The sequence below is a fragment of the Ruditapes philippinarum genome, unplaced genomic scaffold (genome assembly GCF_026571515.1).
Source record: "Ruditapes philippinarum isolate M1 unplaced genomic scaffold, ASM2657151v2 ctg53_1_1_1_1, whole genome shotgun sequence".
Taxonomy (NCBI): domain Eukaryota; kingdom Metazoa; phylum Mollusca; class Bivalvia; order Venerida; family Veneridae; genus Ruditapes; species Ruditapes philippinarum.
Window position 1 is genome coordinate 398,722 of NW_026855612.1, and position 19,521 is coordinate 418,242.

General features: G+C 32.0%; 1 protein-coding gene across 3 annotated transcripts in view; it reads right to left on the minus strand.

The window, feature by feature from the left end:
• LOC132743893 (mucin-2-like) overlaps positions 1 to 19,521 on the minus strand; it is a 71,925-nt gene that overhangs the window by 40,907 nt on the left and 11,497 nt on the right. The window contains exon 1 of one of the 3 annotated variants that reach the window (XM_060732483.1): positions 8,946 to 9,099. The exons of the other annotated variants lie outside the window; for them this stretch is intronic. Coding sequence (XP_060588466.1) covers positions 8,946 to 9,021 — 76 coding nt within the window. The 5' untranslated portion in view covers positions 9,022 to 9,099. Of the gene's footprint in view, positions 1 to 8,945; positions 9,100 to 19,521 lie in introns of those variants that run through there. 3 annotated transcript variants of the gene reach the window in all.

Below are 19,521 nucleotides of genomic sequence, written 5' to 3' on the forward strand. Positions count from 1 at the left end.
ACATAACAGTAAATATCATATGTCCTTCGTTGGATCATAAATACTTCAGTATAAATTATAACTTGCAACCACTAATTATAAAATAAAACATGTAACTTGATCATGGACATTTATAATCATTTATACGAATCCATCTATTAGGCAAGTTTTAAAGAAAAAAAATATATTACAGTCGACCATATTTGTCTTCTTATATAAGTACCTTGCTTGTAGTATTTCTACATATAATTGTATTATGAATCTTACACCGCGACTTACAGACCGGATTGTCGGGCTTGAGGGTAAATGTTTACGACGGTTACAAATCTATTTCGTCTTTAAGCTAAACTGCTATATACCCGAGAGCAGGATATTCCCATATGTGACGACAGCCTGTGTTTGATACTTTTTTCTTGCACATGGCATTAAAATTACATTTTAAAAAGTGATTACCATACTATTGTTTTTTTTAGCTAAGAAAGTGGCCAATTAATTTACAACTTTATTTATAACGGTAGAATGACGTCATCTTGGGCTGGAACTGTGGTATTTTTTAAGTACGCGACTCATACACGGGGTTTTTAAATCTAGAACCGTCAGTTTATAATGTTATCTTTATATCAACATGCTTAATTGAAAATAAGCAGCAAACAAGTATATAAGGCTGGTCTGAGTCTTTAACACTCTATGTATAGACTGGTTGGACTTGCACTTAAATCCGGACTTGCTCTGGCTTTGTCCTGGTAACATAGGGACATCGTTAGTCACATAATATAAGGAGCAAAAGGTTAAAATTCATTCATCAAATGATTTAATCAAGTAATGTTTTTCCTCTTCTGACATTTTTTTTGAAAAGGTAACTTGTGGTAAAAGGCCTTTTTTGAATTGTATTAGTTTGCGCAAATACGGAAGAATAGTAAACACATAATTACATTTAATAAACACATAATTACATTCGATACATTTCACTGTTTTTTGTTTCTTTTTTTTATGTCCTTCGTTTAACTCAATCGCCTAAAAAGGAAAAAATACCAGCAACAACTGAACATAGGTTCGGTTTCGATCAAAAACAGGACATATATATATTAAGGTTTCAGATGCAATTTAAAATTTTTGAAGAATTGGAAATTTTTGTAATTTGCTTATTTGTTTTCCTCCTAAGGGCAAAATAACAAATAATGTCGACCTTTTGTTTGTTTCAAAATTGTCCATTCAATGTCACGTACATGAAAATGAAACTGAGTAAGGTAAAAGTCGACCTTCGAATAAAAGAAAAAGGAAGACAAATAGGATGGTAATTACATGTTTTCGAACTCTTGGGGAAAATATTGTAGGGCCAATATAGAGAATTTCACATTATGCATAAACGTACGTTTGGGCATGTTGTCTTAATTCTTTTTTTTTGTTTTTATCTTATGAGATTTATCTGTGATTCACAGGCTTGCTCAACGCTGTTTCCCCCCTCAAACGTATCTCTCATTCTAATGCTTAATTTCAGATCATTGTTTTCTTGTCTATGGTACACACCTTTTTTGAATTTAAGACCGTAACTCTATTTTTATTGTTTGTTTGTTTGTTTGTTTCATTTTACGCCTTTTCCCAACAGTATTTCAGTCATATAGGCGGGTAGTTTCCTAACCATCGTTCCTGGAGAGTTACACCAGTACTAGACTACCTTCCTCCGCGCTAAACTACCAAAGCATCTCCCAGGGATCGAACCCACGCAAAAGAGGTAACTGGATTAGTAGTCATCGACTCTAAACCCTCGGCCACGGAGGCGGTTTGGGCGGCGCGAAAGTGTCTTTTAACGGACACGACGGTAGCATGTACTAAATGCTGCCTTCGATAAACAGATCAATCAAATTGATTCTGCAATGTTGTTTTTTATTTTGACCATGTTGGACATCCTTTCTCTTTTAGCTTTTGTGCTTTCATCTCAACTTAATTGATACAGTTTATATACATTGTTAATATCTATTTTTTAAACTTTTGCACTGATGCATTAATGCACCAGTCATTGATATCTGTAGTTTTGGTGAATTTTAACAATTTTAATGTTCTTTAAAGAAAATGCTGGTGTAAATTTAATCAAATGTATTAAAAATGATGTATATTAAGACAGCAAAGTCGTTCCAATACTAAACATTTAATTAAAACTTTTGATTGTACCGATGGTCAGAGAGAAAGTTTGATAACATGATGGAATTTGGCTATCTATAGTGATACAACATGTCAAATACTCAATCTTTCGATTCGTTTTCGGTTGCAATTGTTCATGAGCATCTCCTATATATGAACCCTATATTTGTTTCATGTAAGAAACAATTTATAAACTTACTATGTCATTCATTTAGATGAATTTGGTGTCATTTAAACAAAAATTGAAACGTGTGTGTCATGTTTTTGAAACTGATCTTGTACTTGTTAACATTCCGACACACCTATTTAAAAAGAACTTCTCTTTAAATTTACAATTTAAGTAACGAATCGCACGGAAGCGTTTTTTTTTGTGAAACCCCGAATATTTTATACGTCATGAAAACAAGAACTTGATATTTAAAGGATGATTATAATTCAGTATTACACTGCAGCCTTGAAAATCTAATTCAACTTCCTTGTTTTGTTTACTATTTTTATTAACATTTTTGATGGTCAATTTCTTTGAAGGGCACACATTTTTATAAAAATATTATAAGTTATTCTATTATTTGAAACGTTCGTTTAATTTTTTTTTATCAAACTTTAAAAAACAGGCTGGCTTTAATAAAAGTGTTAAACAGCTGCTCGTAATTTAATGAAAACAAACTGTTAACTCGAATCTTATATGAAAGTACATTTGTTTGAAACTTAATCTAATGACATTACTGATGCACGAGTATCTTGTGCAGACTCGTATCTGATAATCAATCAACTGGTATGTGTATGCCAGGTTAGGTGATAAGCTATCGCGAAAAAACAGTGCATGAACTAGCCTAAGAACCAATATGAGCTTAATTCTTGACAAACTAAAATAATTTTGTACAATTATTTCAAATTTTTTACGTTTTATCTTACGAAAAATTGTTGACTGTGTGTATATAACAATGTAAATCAGTGATGATATTATGTGAACTATTTCGACACTATTTAACCCTTTTTTCAAATATACGGTATGTTCTTAATTTTTAAAAAAGATAACTTCAATTTGAAGAGTAAGAAAGCATACCGTCCGTATTGCACTACTTGTAAAACTGTAATTGTCATAGGTTTGGTTTCATTTACAATAGTCAGATATAACTTTATGTAAAAGTGAATGTAAGTCATTCATTTGAAGAAGTTGATATATCGTTAATGAATAACATGTTTCTAAATATCAAGACATACCATCATGGCTTTTCGGCTAAAGATGTATACATGGTAAAATTTGTTTAAAAAAAGAGAGTAAGGTATAAATTCCCTGCAAGTACATGTAGCTTTTTTCTTGTTTGTAAATGTATGTTGTAAACAGATACCAAAATTAATTGTGAAAAAAAAGAAAATATCAGGACGTTTAAGAAACCTTTTTATAGAAAATATGCATTGAAGGTTATTGAGAAAGACACCAAATGAGTATTGTCTTGAGTTTTTTCATGGACATTACTTTTCTTTCATATTTTAAGTTATATGGTTTAAAATTGACGTCTTTGCAAATTCAAATCACATTTATGAAATAAAATGTTTTGTCTGAACAAATACAACGTGTGTTCCCAAAGGGTCATTGAGTTGACATAGCTCTATTGGAAAACGTAAAAGCGTATTTGGCGTGCATATATAAGAAATAGAAGCAACAAACATTGTATTCGTAAAAATAATGCACAGATCAGTCATCTTGAACTTGACAATATAACAAGATTACTGTTAACGTAATGTCAAACATTTCTTGTTCTGATATAAAATGACCGTGTTGTAGTGAACACTTCATTTTATCGAAAAAAAAAAGAAATACGAAATGTTTGCATCACGTTTCGAATGAAAGTAATTGATTTATGAGCCATATACAATGAGTATAAAAATAAAAAAATGAGTTATCACGCAACACAGAGAATGAGTGTTATTTGCGTTGCACGTGTTAAAGCTGCACGCCTCAAGATGAACTAAAATATTACAAGAACATCAAACTTAGAAAAACGTACTAAGAGTTTAAGAATAGTAAAAAGATTCAAAATAAAAGTAATAATTCCCATGTTATTTGCAATTTATTACCAATTTTGAAGTATTTTTCACAATATTTCTCCTGCGTTACTAACACAGTACGGGTTATTTTGGCATATTTTGACCTCTATTTCGGTAGCTAGTAACTTGGAGGTTAAAATACTAAATGTTGCTTTAAAATTCTACAGAGTAAAATGTGAATAAAATAACTGTATATTATATGTGCTAGATTATTTTCATTTACTGAGAATCTTGTTGAGAAAGGATCACTAATAAGTTATTGTATATTTAGAATTTTGTTAACTACTGAAAATTCCATTTATCCGTCTAATTCATCTACTTTGATCAATTTCTAATAATATATGTGTATTTGCAATGAATAGTAGGTTTTTTAAGATACTGGATAACGCATGGTTCTAATATAAAACTATATGTATTTATGGAAAAAAATGCATGATTTTCTTGGGAACAATGTACTATTTGTCTGATTGAGGGGTTCATCCAATAAATCCATTAAAAAGTTAGCACATTTTTTAACAACGGACTTGATTTTATAAGTATTAAAGACACTAGATGACGACTATCAGAATGCAAAACAACACGAGCAAATAATAGTAATTAGTTTGCTTATTTCATGCACATTTTACAAGTTTGATTTTAGAAAATTGTTATGACAAATAGAAATAATACTAAAATATCTGGAAAAAAGTGATCACTCTGAAGCATTAAAAACAGCAGAATTTCATGAAAAAGCAGACTCGGTTTGATTGAGTCTGTACATGAGGGATAATGAAACAGTGCAACATCCCTCATGTCCCCTAGCACTGGCCTTAAGCGGTCATCAATTCTCAACACTTAAAATTGCTTGACTCAATGATTCTCAAAAGACCAGAGAAATATAACAACACTGAAGAATGATTATTAAACACACATTCATTTAAGAGAGGAGTGCGAGAATATACATTATCAGATTTATTGTTAATTTGTAAATATGACAGGCATACAAATAACATTGTCAGCTATATAATATTTTTCTTTCAAAAAATATTTATAAATAACACTAATATCTTTCTAACGATGTTTACATGATAATTGGTAAAAAAACCCCAGAAAACGTCTCATGAATTTTGTTTCCTAATTAGTTTTAAATTCAGCTGCTTGTCTCATTAACGACTGAAAATGACATTTAAGTTAATGCAGTTAAAACATATAACATACTGTAAATATTTCTTAATGCAAAGCGTTATTTACATCAGTTTTGTTCCTTTTTTGTGTGGTTGTGTCAAACATTTCCACTAACATTATAATTTACTTTTTTACAAAGGTACATTTTATGAGTAGCATTTGATCGGCCAATAATTTCATTTACACTGGTGTCATTTCAGCAAACACAAATACATGCGTGTCATTTTTTGAAATTTATCTAGCAAAGATGAACATAAAATCCACCTGTCAAAACAATGTTAAATGTAACTAAATGAAACGGCAGTAACATCGACCATGTTTTCGCCCCTACGTATGTAATTTTTTTTCAAGAATAATATTCTTTTTCTTTGTATGGGCTCGTACTAATAACTTTGTGCTTGTTCCATATGCTTATTAATAATGCTTATATTTTTTTCAACATTCCATGCAGAACGTAATGTTTTTACTTAGAATAATTAATTGCGATGAACGCCCTCTTTCGAGCAGCTTAGAAATTTGTCTCATTTTATTAAATTCTACACAAAAATGTAAACTTTGTAAAACATATGTGTCTTCACAATCATGCTAAACTGTGTTACATAGGTATGTTTAATTTGTTTCTTGGTTAGGATCCCTGCAGAGGTAAAAACAATAGGTTACAATCAATACCTATAAAATATAAATTGTCTTTCAAAAATGTTCTTGATCAGCATGTACAGTAATTACACAACATTGCGATGATATCAGTAGTATCAGATTCGACCTCACTTTCACACTGTTGTAAATCATAGAATCAATTAAGATAAAAGTGAATGCAGAGTTAATAATGATTTCAATAAAAAAATATATACCCTTCGGAGATAGTTTGAGGTTGAAATAAATGCAAGCAAATAGACGGGGTAGATAACAATTGCAATTTAGACATTATTGCAACCAACATAGTGCGTTTGCGACCAGCATGGAACAAGACCAGCCGCCTGCGCATCCGCGCAATCTGATCAAGATCCATGCTGTTCGCTTACCAACTCTATTGCAAGTAGAGAAACTGAAAGCGAACAGCATGGATCCTGATCAGACTGCGCGGATGCGCAGGCTGGTTTGGATCCATGCTGGTCGCAAACGCACTATGTTTGTTTTGTCGTGACGCGGCTCATATATATTTTAAGTTTAACTATCAAGATAATCTAAAGTTGATAATGTAGGTGCGTAAAGAGTACAAGAAACAACAATTCATTTCTTTGCTGCCTTTGAACTATTAAAGCTCGATTGTGTAAAAGTTCTGTTTCTTTCGAGACTGCATCCTTGAACTTACAAGCAACCAATGCTGTAATATGAGAAACATGGTCGAAACCCGAGAAGGACTTCAACTTACAACCCCTAGATTGGACGGCTGACACCTCAACCACTTGACCAATAGAGTAGAGTAGAGTAGAGTAGGGAAAGGAAGGGAAGGGAAGATAAGAGAAAGGTACGGTAGGGTAGCAGTAGGAGTAGGTGTAGGGGCAGAGTAGAGAAGGGTAGGGTGGAGCTAACATTGAATTCAAATTAGATATCTGCAATTCAGTTTATTAGAACATCTGACTATGACAACCAGTTATAAACAAAATTGATATTATTTGTTTACGATCAGACAAACTAAACATATAAGATGCTAATGTGGATGTTTTTCTTAATTTACTAACTAAACCTTAATTCTCATAACTTCACAATTAATTGCGGTATGCATGAATGCACAAAGACATAAGCAAAGACGATTAAGTTATAAAATGAAAAGTATGCTAATTTTATGTAAATTTTGTGCTTTGTTTTATAAATGTCATCACCTTATATGTAAACATAGAAATCAAGTCAAATTAAACAAATATGTATGCAAAAAAGGGCAATCAGACCCAACTGTACGCATCAGGTCAGAATCAATTTATTTTCTTATAAACTCTCTAATATTAAAATCATAATTAAGATTCAACAATGTCATTTAATTTATTATGAAATAGATTAGTTATGCGATAAACTAAATTAATTTTTAGATACTTTTAACATAGATATTTTTGATTTATTTGTTTCTATAAAATGTCCAAATAGTATATGTCTTTAATCTATACAATGTAAGTAATGCTGATCTATTTTTATCACTTTTTTAAAAGTCAGTTTATTATTAGTTCAACTACTCTTTCAATAGATGAAAAACATAGTAAAGTGCGGCCAAATGCTAACATTAATTGACAAAAACTTAATATCATTTAATACTCGCACATGTTGTTTACTAACATTTAATTGCCTTTTCTTGCATTAGTTTAAAAACATTTCCGTTGGGAGTTATTTTTATCTGTTACAGGCAAAGACTTAATAAATAACACATGATTACAATCGACATCATTGATTCCGGTGTCATGTTTGTCAACATTGCTACATGCGTGTCATGTTTTATGATTGATTTTGCAAAGGTCATTGTTCTGCCTACCGATTTATATATAACAAGAAGCATCTTTATAATTGATCGTGAAGGACGAAAGACAGCGTGCTATACCCCTAACAACAGTGATTACAAATTTTATTTATTTTTGGAATAAACCACCTTTTAATGTTACTAATTTATTTATATGCTTACTTCCAATACTTTATCAGTTCTCTGTACTTTAAGTACTTTGATTATTGACAATGATCTCAGTAGTCAATGTATGAATTAACCTTGATGTAAGGGCATTTAACAAGGCGCGGCCTTACATTTAAAGTAGTTGATACATCATTATATAAAACATCAAGTCAAACACCGAGAACGTTATCTAACATACAAAAAAGATCAATCTATTTTCACTCACATTTAACAAATGTTTGATAAAGGTACATATGGCCTCACATTGCGACACCTTTGTCTATTTACGTATAATTTGATACACTGTTTGATATATACATACGTGCAATACAAAACAATTCTGTACAGAAAAAGATACGAAAGCAAAATATCATAATCTTTCAAAGATGATTTCGAAAAAAACAACAACAAAACAACAACAAAAGTTCATTAAAGACATGCCTTTTAACATTGAGCCCAGCACTTTTCTACCTCATTAAGATTAGACGGTAAGATGTGACCGTTAGAAAAGTGCTGACGATTTTTGTCTATGCTAAATGCATCCTATTGTAACAAAATTTTTTCTTTAAAATAAAAAAAAGAAGAATAGTTTTGGCAAAAACAAACATGTAAGATTAAGGCAGATAAGGAATCATTTAAATGGACTATTTCACTTTTGTATGTACAACATGTTTGTCGTTAAATAATACATAACAAGTTGAAAATGTTGCTGTAATTACTCATTGTTTAATTTCAGTCAAGATGTGTCCATGAAAGTTAGATAATATATGACTAGTTTATCGCTAAGGATAGATTGTATCTGGTTTTGATGTGTTGTTTTCTTCCATCTATAACATTGAATGATGTCAAACACTCAAATTCATAATCAAATTTAAATTGATGGAATTTATATGCTCGTGATTAATTTTAATTGATCAAACTACATCACACTACAACAATTCCTCCACAAATAGGTCACATAATTTAACCATCGTTATAATTGATTAAATTATAATGAGCACAACTCATAAAAATTTACCTTTATGATGCGTTAATCCAAACAGCATAATCATCGTAAAATGTTTGACTTCCATTTTGAACAATTTTATATCCATATTTGAAATGAAACCGATTTCAACGACGTTCCGTTAATTATGATTAACCTTCCGTTTTCTTTCTTTAAAATAGTCACACATAAGTAGGGTTACGAAATTAAACATTTATTCATCTAAAATTTACAAGAAATAAAAATAAACATATTCATTATCTTAAATATTTTTTTGGAAAAGAAGTTGCTTCACTATGCACTGTTATTTTTAAACATTCCTTCTACAGAGTCGAGTTAACGTATGATAATTTTTGCTAAACGCAAACTATCTAAATTATTCAATTAAACTCCACGACGTTTAAACTATCTAAAACTTCCTCACTCTACAAAGTAGAGGCCTACCTGTTTTATACACACTGAAATTTTCCATCTGTTTGACAGGTTTTTGTTTAAAGGTCGTGATCATTTACTTCTTTGTTGTTGATGTTAATTTATAAAGAAATATACATGATTGAGATAAACATTTCAAAAATGAAAAGAATATGCCAGCATTGTGAATGCTGAATATTGCAAATAAAATATGGAATAAATTGTAATAGTTTTAACAATGCACGTTTCCATGTAATCAAAATGTATGTTATTGTTTTGTAGAAAATACAGTAGCAATTGAAATACATTACGTTCAATAAGATGTAACAGATTAAAACATGTTAATAACATTTATTGGTGTATCATCATCACAATACTCTTAATGAAAACTTGTCACGCAACCGAATACATCATACGTTTTAGATAGGTATAAATACTGTTAATAGCTTTATTTTAAAATGATTTAACGCGTTTTAATATATTGTTCAAGGATTTGAATTCCTTTTTAAAGGTCGAAGACTTGGTGGTAATATTGTATTGTACTAACAAGCCATGCTTGACCAATGGCGGTACTGGAGACATCTTCCTTATAGTGTAAAGTTTTAAGTTTAACAACAAATTAATGATACGCTTCTTCAAACAGGATGTTTACATATAAGAAGATTTATCTTCTTTTGAGAAATAAATTCCGTTTAATTTTTGACGGGTGCATATGTGTAATTGCCTCAAAACCCATCCGTGTGAAACGGTAAAACATTTCGATAAAACTGGTTTTCGTAAGTTTACCAAGCACGAGTTTTTCGTGCGTACATTGTAAAGGCTGCGCATTTAAAGTTTAAAATTTGACGTGGAAACATCGCTTATTAAAATGGCTCTCGGTATTTGAATGCTTCAACAGTTCACCACAGCTGGTTTTCAACTGTTCACCAATTCGTCTTTCAGATAAGTATTTCATGTTATTTTGATTAATTTTGCTTTTATAAAATGTGCATTTTGAATTTAGTATGGCAGTGATTTTCAATATGCATTTCACAGTGGAGCTATAACTTACGCAAAATTTGCTAACTTGGTTCAATATGGTATATATAATATACATATCAAATGTTGTTGTTTTTTATGTTTACTATCACTGACATTTTGCCATTGGGTCATGAAAAATTGAAAGATTGCTTATTTCAAGTCTTCATGTGCGACACAAGGCGTGGGCGCGAGCACGTGTCAATTGTGTAAATCTTATACATGTATATGCAGAAGTACAATACAAATACTGCCCGACTCGGCTGTCTCCGCATGACTGATCATTATTTTATATGTAAAATAAAGTTTACAATTCGATTTTAAATACAGATACTAAGTTATTGTTAAAAGTAATACAAACAAAAAAAAAACTTAACACAGAGCTTGAAAATAATTAGTCGTGTACAGATGTACATGGTTTTGATTTATTTTGTAGTATTACTGATACAGACTGGTGTGTGCAGCTATGTCTATAGACAGATAGACGAACACGTGAAAACGCGAATCGTGCTGTAATACTTCCAGAGCAAAGGTATATCAAGGAAGGAACCGGTTGATGTTATGGAGTGATAGATAGCGGCATGGCATGGTTCAAGGTGCTGATGGGAAATGACTCATTAATTCACGCTATTCATGTAAAAGGTAATTACTTGCATTGATCTTTAATATTAACTTGATTTGTTGGATAGATTATCAAGTAGAAATATTTCTTTCATGCACGAGATGTATACTGATTGAGTGAGAAGTTGGCAGCCTAGCGGCCCAGTGGCCTAGTAAGGGCTCAGCGGCATGGCGGCGTGAAGTTGGCGGCCCAGTGGCCTGAACTAGACTGGTTTGATTTTGGGAAAATGTTCATCCTAACGGCATTTTTCAGTACAAGCAGGTAGTTGGGCTTACTTACCTATTTTGAGTACGCTGATTTCATTTTTTGCTCTACCAAGGCTGTATTTTTAGTCCTTGACCTATAAAAATCAATTTCAAAATGGCCGCCTTTGAATTTTTTAATTTTACTTTAATTCTCCCATGGGCGAGATATATACACATTTTGTGGCATTTTAATTTAAGGCTTTGGTAATTTTAGTCTACTGAAGTGTGGACGAGAAGAATAGATGCAAAACAATAAAATTTATTGCGGCAGCCATCTTGGTTTTCAAAATGGCGGACAATTTCCTATGTTTTATACTCTGTATTATAATTAAAGTAAACAAGCACAAGAAGGCATTTTACTAGACATGTTTTCTTTTACTAGAAGTGCAGTGATACTAATTAAGACTTCCAAGCAAAGACTTTGAAAAAACATCCATTAAAACTACAAACTTAATGGTGCAAAAAGGTCACAATTTATACCCTAAGACAACGTAAATGAGAGTCATATTTGCGTTCACTTTTGTCAATTAGATGTTTTTTTATACTTCTAAGAATACAATGCATGTTCTTGAAATTATTGCGATGTTTTTTAAAACTATCGTCCTGAGAGGAGACCTGCTCAAATATCTGTCCGTCTGTCTATCTGTCCGAGCGTCCTCTTTTGTCAGTTAGGGGTATTTGCGATCACAATTTGGGTTTTAGATTAATTCCGTATACCCCCGACCTATAGGATGAATCATTGGTTATGGGAGTCATAAGGCTGCTTTTGGAGTAAGAAGCAAACATGAAGATAACAGACATCTTCACAAATCTCCCAGTAAGAGCTTGTCCCTGTCAGTCCGTTTTTAATCCCGTCCATATCTGTCATTTTTGGATAGATTATGAAATAAATTGCATTAATGTGTGGCACATTGATACAATGTCATGACTCATAAGAAAGACCCAGGTGTGAAGCTCAACTCATCAAGTTAGACTTGGACGTGCTTGAATAAAGACGTGCATTTTAGTATTTTGTCATTTAGATATGAATTTTGAAATAGTTAGGAATAAATATACGGCCTATAACGGATTGGGAAATGATATACCTTATATTATTACTTTATCTTCAAACAGGGATACCATGAAAATTGTTTGTTTATTGCTTATGTCAATGTCAATTGCGCAAGAACAAGTACTGGGACGTGTAATGTTTGAGAGCCAATTCAACAGCCCAAAGATCAGGGTCATGTCTATCAAGAAAGGCAATTTTGTAAAAGTTCATAAGTGGGGAAACCCGGTCAACAATTTTTCATGCACAACCTGATATTTAAAAAAAGTCTTAGTATTTCCAAAGTAATATAGGAATCGCCATCCAAGCTAGCATTCGAAAAATATTTTTTTCATGAAATAGACTACTTTCCTGAATAATAGAGAAAGTTTCTTCTTGTAAGAGAAATATTCCATATGGTGTTTATCCCATAGAACCCTCTACATACTAGTGCCGAGCTTTGGACAATGAGTCACATGTAAAACCCAGCTGATGATGTAAATCAAAGACCAAAATCGTACTTTCCCTTCGAACAAAATATTTCCTTAAAGTCTCTAAAAAGTCTGGTTAACGATTTTGTCATTCATGGATGAATTAAAAATCATTTTTTGATAAATATGGCGCCTCTTTATAAGACGACATGTAGCGGACAAAAGTTCCAAGGTCACACTTGTTTTTTCAAATGTCATGATATGAGAGTGCATTTGTGGCCATGTCCAATCCATATATGTGTTATTCAGCGGGAGGTAAGAATAAATACGTAGTACTTTGAAACAATTTGTCTTGAGTGAGAAAAGAATTATTGCATAAAGTAAGATTTCAGACATTAAAGGCCATATTTCATTTCATATAAATATTTTGAAGGTCATGTCCGGTCATGAATTCTGTCATTCAATGGATGTATATTGGCGTAACTAGGCATAAATTTGTGGCACATTAGGACTACTAGGTTGATAGCTAGATAGGTCAATTTAGAACATTGATGGTTGTGTCTATATCTTTGTCATTTATTCATGGATGCTTTTTAAAATAATAAGAAATACTGATGATATAATTAAATGCTTCTTAATGTTTCTAATGTTTGTAAAACTTGTAAGTCTACAGTGACCATGCCTTCAACGTAAAAATTGGAAAAGAAGATTAACAAAGAAAGGTGGCATTCAATAAACGCAGCCCCAACACGACCTAGCAACAAAGGTAATGGATCCTTAACTGAGCCGAGCTTCGGAGACATTTCAAGTGGCACGCCCTTGTTTATCTTTGTTTTACATAATTGTCAGGGTAGTCCAAAAATAGTTGGAACAAATTTTAGTGACTAAAATTACACTAAAAAAATACCAAAGTAATTTTATGGGTTGATAGTTGAAAAAATATGAGATAAAATGATATCAAAAATATGTTATATCATAATGGAATAAAATACATGTACTCATCAATTTCTTGAAAGATAGCCAAGAACAAAATAAGTATGAAGATTTGAATATATCTTAGTCACTTGAATGATTTTAAAACATGAGATTGAATAAGGTGCAGCGTCCTTGGCAAAGTGACATAATTATAATGTAGACGTTGATAATAACTAAGACAATGAATAAATACCATTGAATTAAGACAAAACGCACAAAAAACTCGTATTTTCAGTTAAGTAAATTTAAAGACATAGGCTTCGACAGCATATATTTTACACAATTTAGTAGCAAAAAACCAAAATGCTCAATCAAGTCATTCTGTGTTAATAAAAAAGTGTAAACAGCAGTGAATCGTCAATATATTAATTGCAGAATTGGTATCAATTAACTGTCTTATCTTCTGCTTGTACTACAATGTACTATCATCAAATACCCGCGGTAGACCTATAATGTTTTACTCTATATTATTCATTAACCTTAAGACAGTGCAAGCTCGTAGACTGTTTATGGTTCATGTTTGCGAGACTTTTTTTCAAGATGAAAGATAATAAAGATTAAAATGACTACTATTTATTTGAGTTTATTTCAATTAATAAATACTATTAGATGATCTGTTTTTAACCATGTGTAGGCATGTTTAAAGTTTGATTGATAAATACGACCCTTTATAAAGTAGCTATATCAATACAACAATAAAAAGTATCGTATAAACACATCTGCGGATGTTTCTAAATTCCAATTCCCACAATTTCCCCATTTGATATATGAATTTTGCGTAGGCCGGTGCTAGGGTGCTTGGACGGTACTTTGCAATTTCCAGTAACGATCATGTACAGGCTCAATCAAATCGAGTCTAATACGTTTTCAATTTTGCCGATTTGATCGCTGTTTTTGGGATTCTGATGTTGTTTTTTTTCTATTTGAAATCGGGTCGTACAAAAGATATTGCTGCAAAGACATGCGGGCTCAAAAACATAGTCGCTTACCTGTGAAGATGACAGACAATTTTTAAAATATTTACATACTGACCTTGACTCTTGGCATTCAAATTATAAAATGATCTAGTGTCCATAAAGGTTTACACAAACGCTATTCTATCAAAATAGAGATTACTTAAACATTTAATTAAAATGTGCAGGTTTTATGTAAGACATTTTGGACCTCAGACACCTGATATAGATTAATTGTCCAAAAGAATGACCTGTGATAGTTTGAAGTAATTATGTTAATTAAAGTGTGCAGTATACCTACACAGTGTGTACAATTCAACATGACATGTTGCTCATATCATTATTCAATTTTTGATACTCATTCCTACAGAAGGATCCATTTGTTTAAAAGCACTTTACTTATATTTATTAAAAAGGTGTCCATTTTGAAATCAAATATGGCCGGCATAGCAGTCAATGTGTAAAGCATGTATAATTATCAGCCAATTATTCCTTAAAGTAATTGAAACTTTATTCCATGTAGATTAACGGAAATACGATACGATATGTACCAGAAAAAATAATTTTTTAAGTAGATGGTAAAGGACAATGGCGGCCATTTTGATTTGACCTTTTGAAGGTCAAGGACTTCAAGTACAGCCGTGGTAGAGCAAAAAATGGATTCAGCATACCCAAATTATGTAAAAACGATTGACTACCTGCTTGTACTAAAAAATGCCGTTAGACTCTTAACGGAGGGTCTTTTCTGAAAATCAAACCCGTCTAAACTTACTGTTGTAGAAGTTTGTCGACTCATAGTTAATTTTGAAGTCATTTTAAAGTTACGTAAAAGAAAGAAAGGAAGAATACATATTCATAAAGAATAGCCTGGCAACCTAAAATTTTACAGTTGTAGAAATTTTATAAAAACAATAAAAACGGCATATTGTGAAGTTCTTTAGACAATTCTTGATATTAAAACAGCACGCCTCCAAAATCACGCTACTTTTCATGATTTTTTTTTAAAATGTATTTGAATGTATAATATTGTGAAATAACCAAAAGGAAGCAATTTGCACATTTTCAATAGCATCTACAACCCACGCAAATTACCAAAAAGTGTCAAAATGTGCATAAATAGTCCTTACTGCATTAGAACATGTAACGCAGTAGAAATCTAGTTGTAAATATTGAAAAATCAGTCATTAATCGCACATTACATGTAAAATATTACTTGAATCTTGAATCATTCTACTTTTCCTAAAATCATAGTACATATTTCTCAAGTTAGATTTTATTGAAATATTTTGACTCATCTGGAGGCATGCAGCTTAAAAAGATATATAAAACAAACAGGGAATCATAAAAGAACTTTTTGATTGTTTTATCATTTTGTGAAGTTTGCGGCCTAGCGGCCTGTCGGACTAAACTTTGACAGGCCACTCAAGCATATTTGTTGTTTCTTATATGACCTTCCTCCTATTTTAACATCATTACGACAAGTTTTGTTTGTTTTTTTCGTTTTTAACAGTGTCAAATTCTAAACATTGATTAAATATGCCGTTTTAATTAGTTATAATCCAAAGTTTCTCTTAAGTATTTAAATTGATTGATAATGTTAACGAATTAAAGAGAAGTTGAAATTGTCGATCATATTGGTTAATGAATTAAGCAATACATTATAAACAAGGGCCAATTATCATTAAATAATAAGAAATTGAAACTTCTACTTCATTCAATATATGTACGAGTATATAAAAGATAAAGGATTCGAACCGACGACCTTGTTTGCAGTGTCTTTGGTCTGTTTAAAGGCACCTCAGTTTTCCACGTTTTTGCGGGAAGTGACCTGATTTAAAATGCTACCTTGTGTTTGCCAAGTTTTGTTTGTTTCCCTTTAGAAATCTTTAGCTAATAGTCTCTTTATCTAAGTTACTTCATTATATTTCCCGTTTGATCGTCTTACTGCCTATGTATTTTGATGACCAAAACCGTTTTATTTGAAAAGGTCAATGGTTCTACCAAGCAAATCTTTTTTCCAGAGATAATTGTCCCAAAACATATGCTGTACTGTGCGGCTGCATAGCATCAATCGGCATGCTACTACGCATGTATATCGTTTATGAAGGAAAGGCGGGAGAAACGATTGTTTTTGTTTTTTTTTATAATTTTCAAAACGCTTAAATGTCCGCGTCGTGAGCAAAAAGTGTTTTGGCACATCTAGCTATTAGTATTTATTTTCTAATTAATGATACCGCAGCAGTATCTTTGTGCTCACTTTTTTCTAGGTTAACCGTTTGTAACAGCACCTTGCGTTCGGCGGTTATCTCTTATATTGGTGTTATTGGGCGTGCGCCTATAACCGTTAGAGGGGCCTGTGACCGTGCGGGCGGCCATTTAGCTGTCCATAATTTTGCCTGTGTCTTATTTGGATAGGGCTGCAAAAAATCAACTTCCCGGCCGACGCCTTTAAGTGGCTAGTCGAAAGTTGAATAAGCAGTGTTTGATATGTACGTGTAGGTCCGTACATATCGCTTTATCGCCGCGTTGTCTTTGCTACATACCTCTAACACCCGGCTTTGTTGAAACAGACATGTAAGTCCCCCTGTCCTACCGGTCTTAAGCTTAGCTCAGGCTTTTTTATGGATTGCGATGTATATTATATTAGCAATATTTGCTAAGATTCCAACCCCCCTTTTTTGTTTTTAAAAATTTCCTTATTTTATTTTATTAAAAATGTGTACATGTACTTCTCTCGCTTTTCCTTCATTTTCACTGATGCATATTTCAGGGTAGTCGAGCTCAGACTGGTATCCAATAAACATTTTGCCATTTCATCGCACGAGTTATGAAAATAATTAACAAATAACTACTTAGGAAAACCCAAGGCATCAACTGTATCAAATCTTTACATTTTCCTTTCGCAAATACGTGCATTCACTATGAAAATCATTAGTGGCGAATTTCATTTCTTGAAATATTAAGTGGCCCTCAACACACAAAATGTGCATTTCGTTATTTGATAAAAATGTTGTCGTCAAGAAATATCTCATTGATAAGAGATTTAATTGGAGCAATTTGCCCCAATTTCTCTTTAGCTTTGTTATTGTTTTACTCTTGTAAAATGCCACGCCGCTTTATATTCTTAATCGTTGACCTCTTAGCGGTAAGTCCAAGCAGAGTTTAGCATTTTCAGAGCTTATTATCATAGTTTACAGCACTTTGCGTTGCTATGTAGCTTTCCATGCATTTAGCTGGGAGCTGTCTTTCATATTTTTCTCATTCATTTCATATTTTTTGACGATGATATTTGTTTTCACCAAAAAGCACAATAAAGTCACGGCCTTATTCCAATCAATCTGTGTTCTGTTATTTTATTCACAATTGACTATTTATGAAACAGTTATGTTTTCTTCTGGGAAATATAACTATTTGTATTAGAAGTGTTGCGCAGTTCCAGGCGGTGCTATATCTGCTATGTAAAGATATGTGCATGATGATCTTTGGTTCTACCGTTTAAATAGCTAAGAAATGCTACTATTGGTTCTACATTCATACGTATCTGCTATATATGGTTTTGTTCATTTATAAAGAAATTGCGTCATCTTACACAACGAAAGATATCTCAGCAATAACTAAAGTTCCGTCTGCTTTCGAACCTTGTCGCTGGAAAGCTACTTAGTAGTAAGAATACCCGTTAATAAATTAAATAAATAATTATAAAGTACAATGTAATTTACCCCTCCAATGCACCTCTTGATACCTATTACATGACAGTGAAAGACACATAAAGGTTGCGAATTTAATTAAATTTTTGTCTGCATTTAACATCTATGTTTTAAACGTACATTTTAACATTTCATTGACAAGTAAACAATCAAACAAAAATATATTTCTTGACATAAGAACAATTGCAATCTTCCTTTCTTGTCTTGTTTATATATTATTAAACCTGTTGTTTAATGTATAAGCCCCCAAGCCCCCACCCCGCCGACAATAGAAAAGAACAATAAACAAGTAGAAAAAACCCTCCCCTTTAAGAAAAAGAAGTTTCAAAAGTATTTTTTGTTTCCTTTTTTTATGAAATGTTCTTCGTTTAACTCAATCGCCTAAAAAGGAAAACAAAATACCCGCAATAATTGAACATAGGCTCGGTTCCGATCAAAAACAGGACATATATATTAAGATTTCAGATGTAATTTAAATATTTTGAAGAATTGGAAATATTGAAGGCGTATAGCAATACATGAATATGAAACTGAGTAAGGTAAAAGTCGACCTTCGAATTAAAGAAAAAGAAAGACAAATAGGTTGGTAATTACATGTTTTCGAACTCTTTAGGAAAATATTGAAGGGCAAATATAGAGAATTTCACATTATGCAATTTTTTTAGACAAGTTGTTTGGGTTTCTGAATTTTATCTTATGAGAGATATCTGTCATTCAACGCTCACCACTCCAACTAATGTCTCATTCTGATACTTTTCCAATCATTGGTTTCTTGTTTAAGACACACATCTTCTTTTAATTGGGGATCGTAACTCGAATTTTATTGAATGGCGCGGAATTTTATTGAATGGCGCGAAAGTGTCACTTAACGGACACGAACGGTAGCATACACTCACCGATACCTTCGATATACAGATCATTCAAACTGATGCTGCAATGTTGTTGTTTTTTTATTTTGACCATGTTGGACAGCGTGCCTCTTTTCACTATTTTGCTTTCATCTCAACTTAATTTATACAATTTATATACATTGTTTATATCTTTTTTTTTCAAAACATTTTCGCTTGTGCACTTATGCGCCAGTCATTGGTATTTGTAGCTATGGTTAATTTAAAAAGAAATCTTCCAATCTAATTACCAAGCTCAGCTTATTTTGTTTTGTTTGATGTTATTGAAAGAAATTTTTGATGTCAATATAACAAAATGGTGTATGCCTGAAAT